The 18,299-nt window shown below is 49.0% G+C and overlaps 2 protein-coding genes across 6 annotated transcripts in view; one reads left to right on the top strand and one right to left on the bottom strand.

Moving 5' to 3' along the window:
- Positions 1 to 109: 109 nt before the first annotated feature.
- TTC19 (tetratricopeptide repeat domain 19) lies at positions 110 to 3,967 on the bottom strand. Of its 2 annotated transcripts, none has more exons than XM_074845407.1 (10): positions 3,778 to 3,967; positions 3,634 to 3,707; positions 3,403 to 3,513; positions 3,160 to 3,198; positions 2,745 to 2,801; positions 2,426 to 2,487; positions 1,765 to 1,859; positions 1,410 to 1,564; positions 952 to 1,114; positions 110 to 426 (listed from the first exon to the last, which is right to left on the bottom strand). In XM_074845407.1, the coding sequence occupies exons 1-10, from the start codon at positions 3,965 to 3,967 to the stop codon at positions 293 to 295; spliced, it is 1,080 nt and encodes a 359-aa protein (XP_074701508.1). In that variant the 3' UTR covers positions 110 to 292. The 2 variants fall into 2 exon arrangements, with proteins under 2 accessions (XP_074701508.1, XP_074701509.1); XM_074845408.1 differs by having other exon boundaries at positions 3,634 to 3,688; positions 3,778 to 3,882.
- ZSWIM7 (zinc finger SWIM-type containing 7) overlaps positions 3,957 to 18,299 on the top strand; it is a 25,178-nt gene continuing 10,835 nt past the window's right edge. For 2 of the 4 annotated variants that reach the window (XM_074845417.1, XM_074845414.1), the window contains exons 1-5: positions 4,006 to 4,082; positions 4,634 to 4,731; positions 6,511 to 6,532; positions 10,276 to 10,378; positions 15,317 to 15,421. In XM_074845417.1, the coding sequence (XP_074701518.1) occupies positions 4,006 to 4,082; positions 4,634 to 4,731; positions 6,511 to 6,532; positions 10,276 to 10,378; positions 15,317 to 15,421 (405 nt within the window). Of the gene's footprint in view, positions 4,083 to 4,633; positions 4,732 to 6,510; positions 6,533 to 8,981; positions 9,067 to 10,275; positions 10,379 to 15,316; positions 15,422 to 16,070; positions 16,511 to 18,299 lie in introns of those variants that run through there. The other 2 variants (XM_074845415.1, XM_074845416.1) reach the window with 2 other exon arrangements.

Below are 18,299 nucleotides of genomic sequence, written 5' to 3'. Positions count from 1 at the left end.
CAACTATTAATACCAGGCTAGACTTGCACAGTGGTGGCATTCAAGACAAAGCTAAACCACTGGCATAGTAGGTCAATCTAACCATAGACTACACCACCAATTTACATAGTTAAGATTTCACAACTTTATTTTGGGCTAAGCTGTTAGGCAATACCAGCCCTTCTTGTTAAGCAGCCCTTAAACTCCTCCTTGCTGTTCCCCTGGAGAATTGCACCAAACTGGTCCCAGGCTGCTTGTATGGACCAACCCTTGCTGCTGTCAGGTTCCTCAAGGTTAGACTCTGTGGCCAAACTTATTTGGAGCCCTTTCTTCTCTTGGCCAGCTCAGCTAGTTCTTCCTGGATATGCTGGACAGAAGCAACATCTCCCTTCTGTTGTGCCTGCTCGAGAGCTGCTTTGTACACTTGTTTTGCTTGCAGAAAGTCTTCTGTAGCAAGAGGAAAAAGTTGGCATGCCTACCTAGTTACATTGGCCATTTTCAGAGTCCCCTCCTGAAGCTGACCACGTGCAAAGGACAAGCAAGAACTACTTGGAACACATCAAGAACTAGAGAGGTTCAGAAAACATCCAGCATGTCCCAACTATGAGAGTTAGGCAGCAGCAATGACAGTGGGACAAGGTGCTGCTACAGTATTAAGAGCTCATAGAAACAAGTCTCAAGCATGTCTTCTGTCCTTTTGGAATCAGTTATTGTACATACAGAACAAGGGAAATAAGATCCCCTGGCAACCTTTTGAGTCAGATGCCCCAGTACTGCATTTATCTTGGACAGGATCCCTCAGCAGCTGAATTCAATTTGAACACAACACAGATTGCCTACACAAAATTAGCAGACCTACTGCTTAAACTAAAAATGGCAGCACAAATATAACACTATAGTTCGATTCTCCAGTACAGGTATCCGCAGTCAGCACAAGCGCGGTGACAAAAGGGTGGACACTTATTTACCCACCTTTGTGCATCAGAATTGCTGCCAGGTTGTTCAGCACCATGTGCTCCTCAGGGTGTTGAGTCTCCTTTGCCAGCTCAGCTGCCCTCTTCACGTAGGAGTATGCCTCATCGTAGTGCCCCTGAGCATCCAGTACAGTTGCTAAATCATTCATCAGGACCACAGTCTGCACCAGGACAGAAAAGAAACCCTCAGAACAAGACCTGTGAAGTCTGGGGCAGCAGGAGCACCACATTCATAGCCTTGTCACACTACTAAAAGTAATATTTCCCAGAGAAGCTTTCAGTAAGAAAGTGTCTTTTGTTTATATATCAGCATGCTCATTCTTCCTGGCAGGAAAGCAGAACCTAATTTAGTGCTGTGTACATCTGATGCCAGCAAAGCTGCTTTTAAAGCTGCCTCATTCCCTAGGAGATTAGCCTTTCTTTCCCTAGTAGTCCGACTACCATTGTACACATCACCTGTGGATGAGTCTCTCCCTGAACATCATTTGATATCTGCAGAGCCTTCTCATACATTTTTTGGGCCACTGGGAGCTGGTTAACATTTAGGAGATAGCGAGCATAGGAGTCTAGGCTCATCCCAAGCAAGAGACGGGTGTTGGCCTTTTCTTCAGCTGCAAATAGAGAGGAGTGGAAGTGATCGCTTCTACAAGATCAAGCATGAGTCCCCATCCTACGCGAATAGGAAACTCATGCAGTGTGAAGATAATGGATTGACATGAAGATGGTGCTTAGGCAATATGGAAAGCAACATCAAGAACAGGGAAACAGAGAAAAAATAATGAGAAGCCTTTGGCAGACAAGGCAGCCCCACCTGGTAAGACATCCTCAGGCAAGTCCTTTTGCTTGGCAATCTTCTCCTCTAAGGTCAGGATGCAGAACTCATATCCAGCCAGGGCTAATTTGTGCCTGCAAAGTGCAACAACTGAGCAAAGCAAGGCTCCTTCCATCCCTGAAGGGACAGATGTGAACACCTTCAATCCCTCATTCCAGAGGCCCTGTAAGACAGGTTTTCCTCTCAACCTGACCCTTCTTGCCCTCAGTGCTTTCTTCTTGATCATGCCCTGGACCCTACTCTTGACCCATGGGCTAAGGGATCCAAGAGGTGGAGAGGGCCCCCACCCCTCAGATAAGGCCAGCTAAGGCAACCCATGCCAATGCTCCACTGAAAAATGAAGCTGCAAGTTCTCAGCCACTGCTTCGAAAGCCGCCTCTCCTGCGAGGTTTGGATTTAAGACTAAAGAGCTGTGTCCTCTGTGGCAGCTACTGCCCGAAGCTGGGCAGGTCCTAACAGCCATCGCTGTGCTGCATGACAGTGGGTAGACAAATATCATGCCTCTGGGATGTTGATGGTATCTCGTCACATCCCAGCTTCCTCAGGCACTCCATTCTTAGAGGAAAGAGCCTCTGCTTGGCCACCACTGCCACTGTGAAGATGAGACGAAAGCAAAAGATGCATTTAGCAGGGAACTCACTGTTTCTGAGCAGCATAGATACTGGCCAGCTTGAGGGACATCTCAAGGATTGCATTGTCATCCTGCCAGGAGGACATACAACGCAACTGTTACTCTTCTTGCATCTCCCCAGTAGAAACATTACTTTGTCAAGAGAACAAGTTTACACCTTAAAAATCCCTGTCCGGTTGTCTCCAGAGCTGCCATCCATTAAAGGAAGTTCCTGAAAAGCTGGCAAGCTCAGAGCTAGTGTGCCAGTTTTCAGTAGGAGATATTACAGCACAATAGCCCAAAGAATTGTTAATACTTCCAGCTGAAAGCCTTTATCAGAAGAACATACCTCCTTTGTGTCCCCTGCAAGCAAATAGCTCATACTTGCTTTGTAGAGCTTTTCTGCCTGAAATGAGAATTTTGAAGAGATACTGAGGAATGATGGCACTTAAACCAAAAACTTAAACCACTTAAACTACCCTTTACAGAGACAGACTACTAAATGCTTGACTGTGGCATTTGACAGTGAGAAGTGTTTCTGCCCTTGCACACCACGTTAGAGCTCAAAGTTTAACTGTGAAAACATCTTAGCAACACATGCTCTATGGGCCTGCAGTCCCAGGTCAGATTGTTCTGCTTTATCCTGGGAGATCTCTGCTTCACAACTCTGACTGTGCAGCTTGTCACAGCATGCCACACCTTCAAGACCTTGCTGAAGATGTCAGCCTCTTAAAATTTGGAGGGGAAAAAGAACTGTTACTCACATTGTCCAGCTGTCCCTGCATGAAGGCCACGTTTGCCATCTGGAAAAGACAGGCAGTGCTGAAGCTCCACGAAGGCTGCAGGGACTAGCCTCAACACAACTGCTTTTCCTTCTACCTGCCGCTCCACCACAGCCCCAGCAAACGGCACTGCACCCCCACGGCGACTCTGCCGCGGACTAGACACGACAGGGGTCAGCCCGAGCAGGCGGGCGGCCAGGCCACCCCCCCCCCCGGAGCCTTTACCATGCTGTAGGTGTAGACGATGGCCTTCCTGTTATCCGACTGGTGCGACAGGCGCAGGGCTTGGTGCAGAACCTGCTCGGCCTCCCCCAGCTCGCCCTTCATGACGCTGAGCTGCAGAGGGAAAGCCGCGGGCAGCTCACCCGCCAGAGCCCGGGCCTGAGGGCTCCCGGCCCCGCGCTGAGGGAACAGCCCGGCCGCATGCCCGCGGCCCTGCCCCGGACGGCGCCTCACCTTGGCTCTCTTCAGCAGGTGGATAATGGCGTCCTCGCCCTCCTCCTCGGCGTCCCTGGGGAAGAGGGAGAGGGCTGCGGCGCGGGGATGACCGCCGTCCGCCCCGCGCCGCCCCGCCCCGCCGCGGCCCGCAGCCCGCCTCACCTCCCAGGAAGCCCAGGGCACCCCCGACCGGCCGGGCCCACCGGCGCCGCGCGAACCCCGTCCTGCCGCCGCCGTCCTCCTGCCCGCCGGCCCCGCCGCGCCAGGCGGTCCGGGGCGGCGGGAGCCCCGCGGGGCAGCACCGGGCGGCCAGGCGGCACAGGGCCCGCGACACCCCTGCCGCCAGCATCATCCCCTGCGGGCCCTTTAAGAGCTCGCCCTCGCCACGTGATGCGGGCCCGTGCGTCACCCGGGGCAAAGGGCGCCTGTTGCTATGGAGACGCGCCCTCATGGCTGCGCTGCCACAGGTAGGCCCGGCCCCGGGGTCGCCGTCCCACAACCGGCGGCTCTAAATAGCTCCGACGCGGCTCCACCGTGCTGAGGGAGCCCCTGGGGGCCTCAGCGGGCAGTAGCCGCCGTGGCTCCCGCTGCCGGGGCCTGGCGGCCGCCGGCCCTCGCCTGAGAGATCCCCCCGCGCGGCTCGCGGGCGCCGGGGGCAGCCAGGCCCCTCTGCCGCAGGGGCGCGGGCGGGCTGCGCGGCCTCCTCTGCCGGGAACCGCCTTGGCCCAGCGCCGGGACGTTGCAGCCTGGAGCCCCTTCCTGTTGCCAGCTGTATGTGTCCGGTCCCCTTCCACAGGATCTGTTTATACGTGGGGGTATCTGAGAGGCACCCATGTGTTTTTGAGAAACGCTTTGTTCCAAGGATGTGTAAAAAACACATTTCAAAAGTTGCTGAGGATGCCTTTCCCTGGGCTCGTTGCAGGGTTGAGATAGAGCACTGCCCAGATAAACTGTCCTGGTTTATAGTATCTGCGGTGACCTTAATTTCCCACTGTCTCCTCTTCTGTCTTGCTTCCAGTCATGAGGCCAGTGCCAATGGGATGGATAGTACCTTGCCAGCAGTAGCAGAAGAGCTTTTGAAAGAGATCAAAAAGGCTTTTCAGGAGACCTCACACGGTACGTAAAGAAAACCAGAACCATCCCAGCAGGCGGTGGGCCAGTAATGCTGGCGCTGTCAAACCTTCAGGTAGCAATGAGGGTTGTTGGCCTCCCCTTGTTTGCATCTTCTGCAGACTCTGTCATGTAAGGGGTGGCTCTTCACTCTCAGGAGTGTCAGGTTGTATTCTGTGTTTCCAGCTTTTGTGTCCCTATCTGGAGACAACACACAGGGCTTTGAAGTACAGATAATGAGGAGCAGCCCCCTTCTCAAAGTCAGGCCCTTTTGAAAATTAGACCAGATTGGACACTTTTTTTTAACGTAGGCCTAGGACAATCCTGCTTGCAAAGTGGTTGCACTGGAGGAGTGATAATTTACATACTTCTAGGCAGGCAGTTCGTTGTGCCTACTGTACTGCTGGTTTTGTAGACTCACTAATTTCAAACCTAGAGTGAAAAGGGAAATCTTCATAAAAACGATCACTGACCGGCAGAGGGTGTTGTGTCCGAGATCTCAGGGCAAAGAACAACTTTCCCGTTGCCTGAATGAAGCAAGTGTAACCCAACAGCGAAATCTTGGCCAGTTCTAGCAGCTAGTTAAGAACAATTACCTTCATTGCGCTCTGGATTGCTAATATAGTTCTGTAATCTGTGCTGAAAGAATATTACTGTTTGTGTTTACTTGATAAGTAGCACAGAATGGTTTTTCCTAAGGAAAGTGCCTTTAAGGAATATTTTTAACTGCACTAAAACCAACCAAATAAACATTCAGAGAAGTCTGAGCACTACATTTTAGTGGGGAATGAGCAGAGATTTAGTGTCTAAACTGTCAGACTGAGCGCAGTGACAGCTTTTGGGCATGCTTGCAGTATGGCTCCTGTCAGGTTAGGGTAGATCCAAAATCTACACATGACAAGAGCTTTATAAATCCTGTTGTAGATTAGAAAGAAAAAAAGTCAACATTCCTTTTAAGGTATACTTCTCCTTAAAGCATCAAAATAGTACTAAGACATACACTGAGACATAACTGCAGAAACAAACTGATCAGTCACTTTGGAGATTTAGAATAAAGTTGGAAAAGTCAAACCAACAGCGTAAGTCATAGAGAATATTTTTAATATTTTTATATTAAAGTCAAAGTCCTGATCTTCCAGTGGAATACAGGGACATAATACGCTGTGTCCCACTAGTGATAACAGAAATATCAGATTGGATTATCAGAGCCTAAACTGTTAGCTACAACAAACAGACTGATTTTCTTAAGTGTAACTTTCCATCTTAACAAGACGTTCCAATAAGTGAAGACATTATGTTTCTGTGTTTAAAAAGCTATAAACTAGTGGCGCCCTGCAAGACTATGCTGGGAAAAGAACAACATTTTTAAAGTTTTGATGCCAGAGTTCTCAACTCATGCCAAGAGAGTTTCAGGGAAACCAATATATATATTTTTAACCAACTTCTTAAAGTGGCAGAGTAAGATGTTGAGGCTGCATGCCTTTTCTTGCATGCTTTTAAATGTAAGATATTATAAAAGTAAGTCTATTTGGGCTTCTGGATTTCTTTTTAAAATTAATCCCTGTGGTTCTGATTGCTGTACTTGAGAAGTGCCTTAGCACTACCATAGCAGATCATTTTGCTGCTCCTTATTGCTTTTTGGTGGCTAGAGAGGATGACTAGAGCACTGCAGTCCTCTGTGGCCTCTGGGAGTACATTAGGGAGACACTAGCCTCCCTGTGATGTTGATGTCTCTCACAGTGGGGAAGTTCAGCAAAATCACGCTTCATTTTCTTTTTCTTGCAGTCCCTGATGACCTGCTGCTGGGGTAAGTATCTTTTGCTTCAGTTCCTGTCCCAGGTGACCCGCTAAAGGGCTGTGGACAATCAGCTCTCATCATAGTACTGCTATTTTTTTCCTGTGTTTGACCAGTACATGTTTCTCATACAGAGTTGCTACGTGTTTTTGCTGGTAGTGGAAATGAAGGTCCAAAGAGACAATCCCAAGGGTTTTTCCAGAGATTCCTGGAATTATCTTTGTATCTCTGAATCTCCTGTGATGACTTGTTCTAATTTGTGTGGATTAAACATGCAGAAACCCAGAATGTTTCACCTGAGCTCTGAGTCCACCCTCAGATCTGGAAGTTTTCTGTGAGCGTGGACCGTGTTTTGGAGTGATTCATGCCGCTGGAGTGCTGCATCTCCACCGCGTTCATATCATTGTGAGCATAGCAGCATCCTGAGATCCCTTCTGTTTGAGTCATGAGCATGTGAGATAGAAAGGGAAAAGTGAACGTATCATCTCTCTGCACAGGGGAATTGTTAACTTGAAGATTACCCTGAGCATTTTCTTCTGTTTAGAAGTCGTCTCAGGTCAGCTTCATCACCCTTGCGTTGATTGAAGCTTGTGAATATTTCAGTCATTCCCAAGCAGTCTCCTAAGAGATCCTGAGATTCTGCAGCCCTCAGTAATTGGTGTTGAAGCTAGAGAAAAGGCACCATCACAGTGAGAAAGGCTTTTCAGATTCATCTTTGTGTTCCTCCTTGCCTGTAATTTAGCCAGGAGAGGAGATCACCAGGAACCCTTCAGGCCTTAATATCTTTGGGTCTAAAGTTATCTGACATAGCACCTGTGAAAGGTGTGCATGCTGGCTCCCTCTTCTGAGACCACAATGGCCTTTGAAGGGTGAGATTATATTTGACAAGTCTCGTAACTTTTTGTTTCCTTCTTGTCATAAAAGAAAAGAGGAGGAAAGAAATTCCCTTGTTAAGTTTAGTAACGGTTGGGTGGTAACTCTTGGCAGTCGGTTTTCTATCAATTCCCTGTGACCAGCAGCTCAGAAGTATTCTGAGTTAATTTCTGAATCTCTTCCAAATCTCTGAAGTCCTTGAATTTCCTTTGGGCATTCCTTACTTATTTCCTGTTAGACTGATTGAATTATATACATGGAAAAAGAATTCCCTAAATTTGAAAGAGTTACTGAAACTCATTAAACTCAGCCCCCTTATAGTCCCAAACCTAATCATTAAGGAATGTCTTACGTTGAGTGTTCCCCCACCCACCTCCTCTCAGTACTCAGATGAAGCCAGTCCTTATTGCCTTAAGTTTGTGCGACTGAAGTTTTGGTCTTCCTGGAATAAGTCTGTCTGCTTGGCTTGTTATCAATGAGATTGACTCAGACGCGTAGGTCAGCCATGCTGCTGAGACGCCAGGGCTCTGCCCTGGCTCTTTGTGTCTTCACTGGAGTTGGAATTGTTCCTCTGCTTTCTCCTCTTGTCCTGCTCATGGTTTGTAGTATCTTTTCATCACTGCTGATTTTCTTGTTGTTTACCTTTGTAACTAATCTAGACTACACAGATTTTTCTCAGCGGATAAAAGGTCTGTAAAGTTAATTGGGTTGCCCCTGAGCTCTTTGGAACACATTCAGAGCAGCTGGATATACAGGTCTAGAATAATTTTTAAGCCTATGAGCTGTCTGGACAATAGGCTAAGGGTAGAGATGTCCATATTTGACATACAGCTTATCATATACCATTGCACAGCAGCAGCAGGAGATAAAATCCTCCTTGCAGGGATGTGCAGGCAATGAGTATATAGATGGAAATTACTGGGCCTTCAGGACTCACAGCTCTTTGGTTTTCCACTTGCTGGTGTGGAATTTTACAGCACCAAGGTCCGCAACAGCCAGACATCAGCATGTGCCTCCATGGTGCTGCCTCACAGCACCGAGGCCAAGGAGAAAGTTGTTTAAAGGTAATGTTTTGCAGGAAGCAAACGTGTACCTGAGCAAACTTGGCTAACCCTGTCTTTACCCCATCCCTGGCACTCTCTGATCCATAAATGCTGTGCAGTGGTGCATCCCTGCATGGTGATGTGTCCTGCTTAGAAGGAAAAGGAAAGGGTTTTTAGAGAGGGTGGAGTGACATAAGGCATGTGCTGTCCCTGGGTGTTTATCTGGAATAAATTTGCTGTCTCTGAGCCCTGCTGGTAGCTGGATTACAGATGTAAAACTACTGCTAGCCCATGGCTCCGTATGCAGTGGAGCGTCTTAAGTATTTCCCTGCTGGTCTTTAGCTTCTTATTGATTAAGTTTGTTGGGTAGAGAAAGAATAATTTATACCTCGGTTGTGACTGTGATAGAGGAGATATGATCACTACAAAATGACTCATCCTCCAGGGTTTACACCAGTTTCCCTGGGATGAGGAAGGAGCCCTGCTGTTGCATTTCCTATTGCTCAAGGAGCTATGTATCATCCTTGCTCTCTCCTTGCTCTGAGGCACGATGCGTGGGCCATGACTGGAGGTGGAATTCACAACCAACTGATCAATAATCTGATCCAGGGCAACTCATCCAGGCCACCTGTATGTACAATTAAGGTGTCCCAGCACAAGCCCTTTTCCCCTTAGTGCTAGCAACTCTGCCTCCATGTGCTCTTGTTTACCTGGCGCTGCCCTCACTAAATCCCTGTTTATGCTCGTTATGCTCATGTGACAATTTCACCGTTTACTGCCACAAGGATAATTGGGCTGCGAGTGTGACACTGCCTGGTGCTGGTAACCTCTGTTGATCCCCAGCACTGTGCTTCCCCCAGGATTTCCTTCCTCCATCTTCTCTGCCAGCATGTCTTGCTTTTGCTGCCAGATGTGCAGTTTCCCCTGAAGAAGACCTAGCATATTTAGGGTGCTGGGCAGAAGCAAGTTTCCAGTTTTAGAGTCCAGATTCACTGTTTGATAAATTGATTAAGCGCCAGTGCTCTGTCTACACAGAGTTTGTATCAGAAGAACTATGGGAATACTAACAAAAAGGCTGATCATATCACTGTATGGACAACCTGTGACTTGCTTCACCTACACTCCCTTTGCAATAATCAGTGATCTGTAAAGTGACTGTTAAGCCAGAAATTCTGCTCAAAGATAACTCTTCACCTACATGGCTAACACTGTGCCACAGTCATAGACACTGACTAAGAAAAAATCTCACTTCTGTGTCTCTGATGCACTTTGTCTCATTTTAGTTCAGGACAGGAACCACTTCATGTCCTGTTTGTACAGCAGGCAACCAGAATAGTGTTTGGATCATAGTGCTGAAGAAGAAACACATAAGCTGTAATGTCCTGTATAGGAAAAATCTTTAAAATATCTTGTAATTAAATCTGAGTGGGATTTTGCAAAGAAATGTGGGACTGTTTGGGAGCAGCTTGGAAATTTGGAAGTTCTTTTAAGAATATCAAAAACCACATAGATGCTCCAAATATCTGGCAGAGTGGAGGCTGTCTGTAAGGACTGAGTCCCATCTGTCTTCCAGGAGAGCGACTGTCAGCTGAGATTGTCTCAGAAGGACAGGGCAGGGATTGGTGGTTGCTTGGTGAAAGCCAGCGAAGCTGTGAATGACAAATACACTCCCTTTCTTGGTAGCATAATTAATGGAGCTGTAACTGGTGGGATTTTGAGAGGCAATGGGAACCTTTGGCTACAGGCCTTCTGGACTCTGTAGGGCCAAATCCTGTAGATTAAGGCTAAGGCAGATGGTCTTCTGTGGTGTGACGTAACTAGAGACATGTTCCCTTTCAGGCTGAAGTTCATCTTTGGCCCATGTGCTGTCCCAGCTTTGGATTTGGTGGATCACCGTTCTGTCACTCGAGTCACGTCCCCCAGTGGAAGGACTGCATACCAGGTACACGCTGTTTTTCTCCTCTTCAGTCTTACTTTTTTATGGTTTCCAGTTGACATGTGAGCCAATATTTACAGAACATGGACGGGCACTTGGATAAATATGGAGAGAATATCAGTGTTTTACAAACTCCCAAAGTGATACTGGAGAGCAGTAGCCATGGACTAGAATTAGAACTGCATGGGGCACTACCATTTTCGTTGTGTCTCCCAGCCAGTCAGAGACAATTTCTTACATGTTTGTGGGTACAGTCAGAAGGAAGTTTTCCAGGGATTGCTGATTTTGCTTTATTACTTTCATCCTATCCAGCAAAAGCAGTTCTTCCTCTTACAAACTGTACACAACAGAGTGTTATCTGCCATCACTGCATTTCTTTCCCTGTTGCACTCCAAATCCTGTGTCCTGGACACTCTTGACCTCTACTTGGCGATAGGATCCTTGCTGCCTGTGAGGAAGCAATGCAGGCCAAGTCCGTGGGTTTCATTCTAGTTCACTCTAGCCAAGTCTGTGTGAATCACAGAAACATCTTCATAAAACAGCATTTTAGGCAGAAGGGCTCACCTTAGCTCTAAAGATCAAATTCCTCATACAGCACAGGATTGGAGATGGAGCTGAGGCTCATTAGGTGAAGAGAGGAGCCACTGGCTTTTCTTTCTGACTTTTCTGTGGTATGGACAATTCCTTGCTCTGCTGTGCCACAGCATCTCTGTTGGGGACAGTCTGTCAGTTCTGTGAGCTGTTGACCAGCCGCATCCAGCCCAAGGGGTCACAGAGTCAGCGAGACACCATGTGCTGTGCCCATAAGATTTTGGTGAAGAAGCACCCAATTCCTTCTACTTAGCACTACTAGCACCCTCAGATAGCACAGCCCCCTCCACTGCTGAACTTGCTACTGTGTGTTTCCACACACCAGAGAAGGGTGTGTGCTCACTGTTGCAGCAGCCAAGGGGAACATTTCCAAATACCCTCCTCCAAAGGGCCTTCTCTCCTTCAGTGGAGGTGCTGAGATGCTTTGGGGTCACTTGGGGTAAGAGAAGAGCTGTCAAGCCAGGCCTGGGTAATGACACAAACATTTTTCACGTGTTCAGAGCTTGCATTGCTTGATTTACATGTGGAGTCTTTATCACTTCTGGGGCCTTGGAGAGGACATCAGCCCCTCCAGAGAGGCTTGATTCATAAACGTACAGGGCTCGAGAACACAGTCTTTGATTTGAGCTGAGGGTTTGCCTGTGGATATTTGGTGAAGCCTAAGAAGCACTGCTTCCAGGACGCCTAGACAGCAGTTGCCTCACTAATTGAATGCTTAAAGGCTTTTCCCTTCAAGCGGTGCACATCCGAAAAGAGCAAGTGTCAGAAGTGCTCTTCCTCCTGCCTCTGCAGGTGGAGGGGACCACTGGTTCCCCTGCAGGGAAGGAACCCCTGGACAGGTAAGTCAGGGCTGGTCACCAGGAGCTGATGTAGGACAAGCGCAGCCTTCAGCCAGGCCCTTTGTAGCTGAGGGGTGTGATGTGAGTATGATGTGAGTGGCTCCCCAGGGCCTGTGCCTGTGTCCCCCCAGCTGACGGCAGCCTGCAGGAAGCAGTCCCTGCCTGCAGGTGTATGTGTGCTTCTGAGCAGCGTTCCACTGTAGTGGAACTTGATTGCTGATTAAGGCCATGCTGATGAGTTCATTAACAGAGGAATCTGAAGAGATATTTTCTCTGGGGGTGTGAGGCTGGTCCCATTGTGAAATTCTTCCTCAGCACAGCTGAGATCCAGAAACAAAAGAGCTGAGCCTCCCCTGAGGCCGCTGGCTGGAGCCGTGACAGGAACACAATCTAGGGCTGTAGAAACCAAAACACTGAGTGGGATACTGCACTTAAGAGTAGCTGGGTAGTGTCACTGGCTCTTCATTCATGTGTGTGTGTGGTGTAGACACGTATCCCAGCTGTGTGCACTCCTCCCTCAGCAGAAAAGCATGCCCAGTGCAGTGGGGAGTGGGGGGGCATCCATGGCTGCCTGGATGCATGCACAGTCATCCCTTTCACTTATTCCCTAGAAAGGCAGCTCTGCTGTTTGCACCCAGATGTGGTTGAGCTGGAATGTGAGGTGGTGCTTTCACTTGCAGCTGGATCTGGAGAACTGTTCCTGTTGAGGCCATGAGGCTGGTCCTATTGTGAAACTCCTTTGGGTCATCATAGCCAAATTGGAGATGTTGATACTTCCCAGGCTAAAATGCTGTTTGCGTTCCATATCACCCAGCACATCTTAGGTACTGCTTCAGGGAAAAATGGATCTGCTCAGACAGGCCCTAGGACTGCAGTCTGTAGTGTAGGCAGCTCTTGCCCTCGGGAACTGAGGTGAGAGAAGAGCCCTCAGTCAAGTCAAAGCTATGATTTGTCATTTAACACCTGGGCATTAATGTCCTTGCTACTTAATAGAAGAGTAGGACCGATGGGGTATCCCAGGGCTGGTGTTACTTCAGAGTTGCTAATCATCCCAGAAGAGCTTGTATAATACCTGCCTATGCTGCAGACTGAAGCCAACCCTTGTAACTCCAGGTCAGGGATAAATAAGTCTTACCTGCTGCAGAGATGGCAGAGCTGTGCTGGATTCGGCAGAAGTGCAGAGTGGTGAGCAGGCCCCAGTTGGGGCACCTATTGTCTATGCCTGGGCTGCAGAAATGCCGTGAGCTGTGGGAGTGAAGCCAGTTAGCACGGGGAGAGGCAGTGCTTTAGCCATCCTGCCAACTGTCACTTGAATTGCTCACATCCTGCACTTTCATTGCATCATTCTTTTTTATGTCTTTTTTAATGAATTTCCTAGAACTGTATGGCAGCCTGCCCCACCGTGAAGGATTTGAGCATCAGGTCCTGGCACAGACTGTGGTGCTGCCCAGCTGTGTGCTGGTGGCAGCAGTAGCTGCCCTCCTGCATCCCCGCACGCTGGCAGGGACATCACCACCAAGGTGATTTTTCCTTGCTGTGAGGCCAGCAAGCGCCTGGAGATGAGGGCGGCGGAAGGAAATCTCACAGCATCTCAGGGCCAAGAGAGCACCCCAGTGCCTGGCTTGGCTGCAGCTGGCCAGAAACAGAGGCACCTTTTTCTTTTGGTCTTTGGATTTTAGATTCTGCCTTATTAGGCAGAAGCTGTATTCTTGCCATCTAGGTCAGGACAGGGGAACACTAAACTCAGCCCAAATCTGGCAGTGTCTGTGTCTTCTCCCCCTCCTCAAAGGAAAACACTTTTGAAGGAAAGGCACCATCGGAATACTTCATCTTGGAAAAAACAATCAAAGGGGCTAGAGAAAAACAAACTTATCACAAGTGAAACAAACTCAGCCTGGAGTATAAGGAGGGCCCAGGGTAAAGGCCAGACTGAAAAAAGAATGGTTTACCCAGAAATGGGAATGTGAGTCTTGTGTTCTGAATCTGCTGGGAGTAAGGGGGGATTATGAGGCGTAGGAGCTTCTGTGGGAGAGCTTAAACTTGTGGACATTACCTGTTGGGCAAGGGGTGCAGAGAAGGCTCCGGGGGACAGGGGAAGGCTCCCCTTGCAAGTGCAGCTCTGGACCAGGAGGGACAATGTTCCTCTGGAGGGATTTAGGAGTGCCAGGGGCGTCCTGGAGGGAGCCACGCTCTGCAGAGCTCCACTGCCTTTTCACTTTTTTGTGTTTATCTTTCGATTTAGATGAATATGTGCCACAAACCCAACCAGAATCTAAAGCCTGGTATGGGAGAGGAGTGTGGTGTGAGAGCTCAGAGGCTTGTGTGCAGAGGTAATCACTGCTGGTGATTACAGCCACGTAAATTCCCACCATTCTCTGGAATATCCAGGAAGAGTTAGTGCCAGCTGTCGAGGCCACAGAGCTGACACAAAGCTCTTGCTCCCACTGTGGCAGATACAAGACACATCATGGCAAGTATTCTGTGGCAGTCATGTCTTGGCCATGGGGTGCACTCAGTTTAGGCCTCAGAGCATTAGTAAAGTCCGTGCTATTGAGCACAGGTTTCTGCTTAAATTCTGTGAGTGTTCTGCTCCTGCAGACCCTTCCCTGGGAGTAGGAGGAGGGCAGAGCAGTTGGCTCTTAAAGTAGCTTTCTAAAAGCTATTTTCCAGTCTTGAAGAAAGCGAAAGAAATAATCTGTAGGTTGGCTTTTCTGTACCATGCAGTCAGGTCCAGCAGCTCCCAGTTTTCCTGTCAGCTTCTCCATGCTGGAAATTAATTTTTCCCTCACCTGGCTGCCTGCATTCTGTGCCTATGGTGCAGAGGGAATATGCCTCAGTACAGAGGAACAGCATGTGGGAAAAAGAGGCAGTGCTGTTCCCAAACCAGAGACTGAGCAGGGGAGGCTTCTTCTCTGGAGACTTCAGCTTTGTTTATCCAGACAAAACTGGATTCCACTAGCTGCAGCTGGTTTTGGGAGCAGAACAGCAAGAACCTTTGCAGCCTCCAGTCACTGGAGCTGGTTAGAAAAGGCCTCACTGCGAGTGCTCGCTGCTGCTCTCCTTCCACCCCCAGGTCCGTGGTGGCCCTGGATTCACAAATGAGCTTTCTGTGACAAGAGAGTCTCTGTCACCTTCAGCTATCCTGTGTCTGCCTGTACTGGGGGAGGGAGCTCGCTGGAGGGGCTGGCAGCTGGCTGCACTGCCCGCTGGAGGAGATCAGGGGAGGGAGGTCTGTGCCACTGCCCTTTTCCCCACCTCTTAGCAGCAGACAAGGGACTGGAGCCGAGGTCTGCACGTACAGGAGCGCTTCCTCGCCTGCACACTGTGAGAAAGCTGAGGAGCTTCAAGCTTAGATGGGTCGATGCAGTGTTTGGGGACACTATTGTAATGCAGCACCTGCTCCCCTGTTGCATGCTGTGAGCAGTTGTGGAGAGGACACCGTGCCAGATACAGGCTAAGAGTTGGAGAAATTAAAAGTGAATGCTGCCTCTGACTGAGGCTGCCTTTGTTTCAGGTCCTTGGGAGCTCAGGCAAACTCTACACCTGCTACAGTTCCTGCCACTTCTGCACGTGTCCTGCGTTTGGTTTTACTGTACTGCAGAAGAGCGAGAGCCTTCTGGTAAGTTGTCTGCCTTAACTTGGGGCCGGGACAGGGAGCAGGGGAGAAGGCACTGCTCTGCTCCTTGAACCTGAGCAGCCTGAGGTTTCCAAGGGAGCAAACGTGTGAGTGTTGAGTTGGCCACGCAGGCTGTGCCTGACCCACTGCATAATCTGGCCTCTGGGAGTCGAGGTATTTGGGTGGAGCTAGGCCTTACAAGGGCTAGGGAGGGCTTTTGTTCTTAATTATACATTACTGTTCTGACTTTCAAGAGATGAATAATCCCTGGTCTCTTGGAACAAGGGCTACTGCTGCTAATGGGACTGCCACATGGAGTCTGGCTGATGAAGTGCAGTTCACCTGGTGCCAGTGAGGAAGGGCTCAGGGTAACCAATTGGTCTGCAGTTGTGGGGAGGACATCAAGAGCCAGTAACACTTTGCTGTGTGTCAGATCCCTGCATTACATTATCCTGATGGCAGAACTGACCTGGGGCAACTGGAACACCAGCCTGTGCCAGGCCTTGGTGTGCCAAGAGGGAACCGTGTTCCTGGGAGGGCTGAGTGCTTCATTACACCCATTCTGGCCAGGATGGATTTTTGTGGCTTCCAGATAGAGCACGACATTCCTGCGTTGCTCCTGCTGTTAACTTGGCTCCGCTGTTATTTGCAGTGCAAACATATACTTGCTGTCTACCTCAGTCAGGCCATGGGAGCCTGCCAGGAACTAACTGTCTCTGAGGAGCAGCTCACAAGCATCTTACTGGCTGATGAAGAGGATGAAGGATGAAGGATTTGGATCACATGTGGATGTGCTTTCTGTGTACCCTTCCGGCTGTGTAGCTGACATTTTTCATATCTACAAGGCTGTCAAATGTTCATCATGGCTGGGAGGTTTCTTCCTGTGCTGCAACCAAGCGTGACATTAATTAGCAGCCTTGAACTGATAGATTAATTAATTAATGTTAAGAAGCCCATGTTGACTTCAGTTTCATTTATTTAGGCTATTCTCGGGATTTCTGGAGATCTTTGAACTAATCTGTAATACTGTGATGTGGGGATACACACAGTCCAGCGGGTCTCTTAGTGATCCATTAAACCTTGTTAACCCTGCTCGTGCTGTGACTAACCCCGCCGCCCTTCCAGTGCCTGCATGGCTTTGTGGAGTTGGCCTCTGGCAGAGTGACGCTGCCGTGGCTCTTTGCAGCTGGCTGCTCAGAGCAATTTCTGATTCATCACTGGCAAACCTGTACCAGGAACAAGGGCAGGGACCCCTCGGCACCTGGAGACTGATGACAGGTCTGTGCTTCTGCTGGGCTTACTGTAATACAGGATCTTTGGAAGCATCACCCTGGTTGCTGCGCTTTTAAATTGACCCATTTCAGACAAGTCAACAACCTTGTGCTGTCCACAGCAGCCCAGGGAAGGGAGACCAGTGCTCCCCATTCCACACACCAGCCGGTGAGCTGGGAACCAGCTCCTTCCAGCTCTGGGACTCCCTGCCCAAGCTCTGAGATTGGGCTCCTCCTCAAGTACAGCGTGGCCTCGTATGAGACGCCGTGTGAACACAACACCGCACGAAATAATGGAGCACAGGCTGAGCCAGGTTGTGTAGGTGGTAAATTAAGCATTCTGTATGTAAATAACAGTTACTGCAAATACAAAAATCTGAGCAACATGAGGAAAACACATCCGTCTTATGTACATCAGAGCAGTAATGAGTGATAGCTGAACAGCTACAGCTGCACTCGCTACAGAAAGGTCCTCTGCCATTTTGACTTCACATTTTTATAGAAACCTTCAGAGTTTTTTTTTTTTAGGGGGGCAAGGGAGGTGTCCTATTTTTATTTTGCCTTGAAATGACTTTGGCTCAGATCCATGAAGGCGTTTAATGTGCCTAAAGACCACGGTGACCCAGGCTGTCGTTAGTAACGGCTGACAACCCGACGGCATGGTCATGCCAAGGGTCTGCATCTGGCTACGGGAATTCTGGCTCGTAAGAGGCGTGTGAAAGGCAGCAGGCGTGGGTGCCGAGCTGCAGTGCAAGCTGCCACATAGGAGCAGGTGTTCTGGGCCCGGCTCTCTGTCTTGCAGCGCCGTGTGTTTCAGTCTGTTCGTGCTGTCCAGAGTTTGGTTCATTTTTAGCCAGCAGGAGGGGAGAGATTACATTTTTTGTTGTAAGGATAAATGTGGCTTGCAACCACTTTGCAACACTGCCAGACCTGCAGGTGAAACCCTGCTTGTTTCCAGCCACGATTAACAGAAGGAACACAGCCAAAGATAATACGGAAGGGAAGGAATGAGAGAGGAGAGAGTCAAACCTTGCCCAAATGGCAGGAGGTGGCTACATGTATTAGCTGGACTATGACCAAGGCAGATGCAGCAAAGCTGAATGGGGCTGTTAAAGGAGAAACACTTGGGACAGTAACTTTAACTAGTCAGATTCTTCTTGGAAATGCCAGTATCTGAGATACTGAGCTATAGCTAAATTTGGACATTGCATAAACATGTAGAAACCCATTCAGCGCTTACTGGTGATTCACCCAGGTTTAGGGCTGGCTGAGCTGCTACACACACGGTAGCAAAATCCATCACTCCCAGTGAACGGTTCTCTGCGTGGTGGGCCCTAAGTCACACCTGCAGCTGCTGCCTGCAGGTCACGCCAGCTGGCACAGCAGATGCTGCAGGAACAGGATTTCTTCAGAGTGGCTTTTCGGCTGATTTTACACTCTATTTGTCATAAACGCCAGAGAAACGAAACTCTTGGGGTCTTATATTACCTCCCTTTTAGTGCAATGCAGTTAAAAAAATAGAAAGCTGATTTCTATATGATTCAAGTACAATTTATCAGGGGCAAACTGCTCCAGGCATCACAGTCTGTCCCCTGGACCTGTTCTTCAGG

This window comes from Strix aluco, chromosome 19, assembly GCF_031877795.1.
Source record: "Strix aluco isolate bStrAlu1 chromosome 19, bStrAlu1.hap1, whole genome shotgun sequence".
Taxonomy (NCBI): Eukaryota; Metazoa; Chordata; class Aves; order Strigiformes; family Strigidae; genus Strix; species Strix aluco.
Note: the sequence above shows the minus strand (reverse complement) of the source record. Positions and strands in the feature narration are given on the sequence as shown.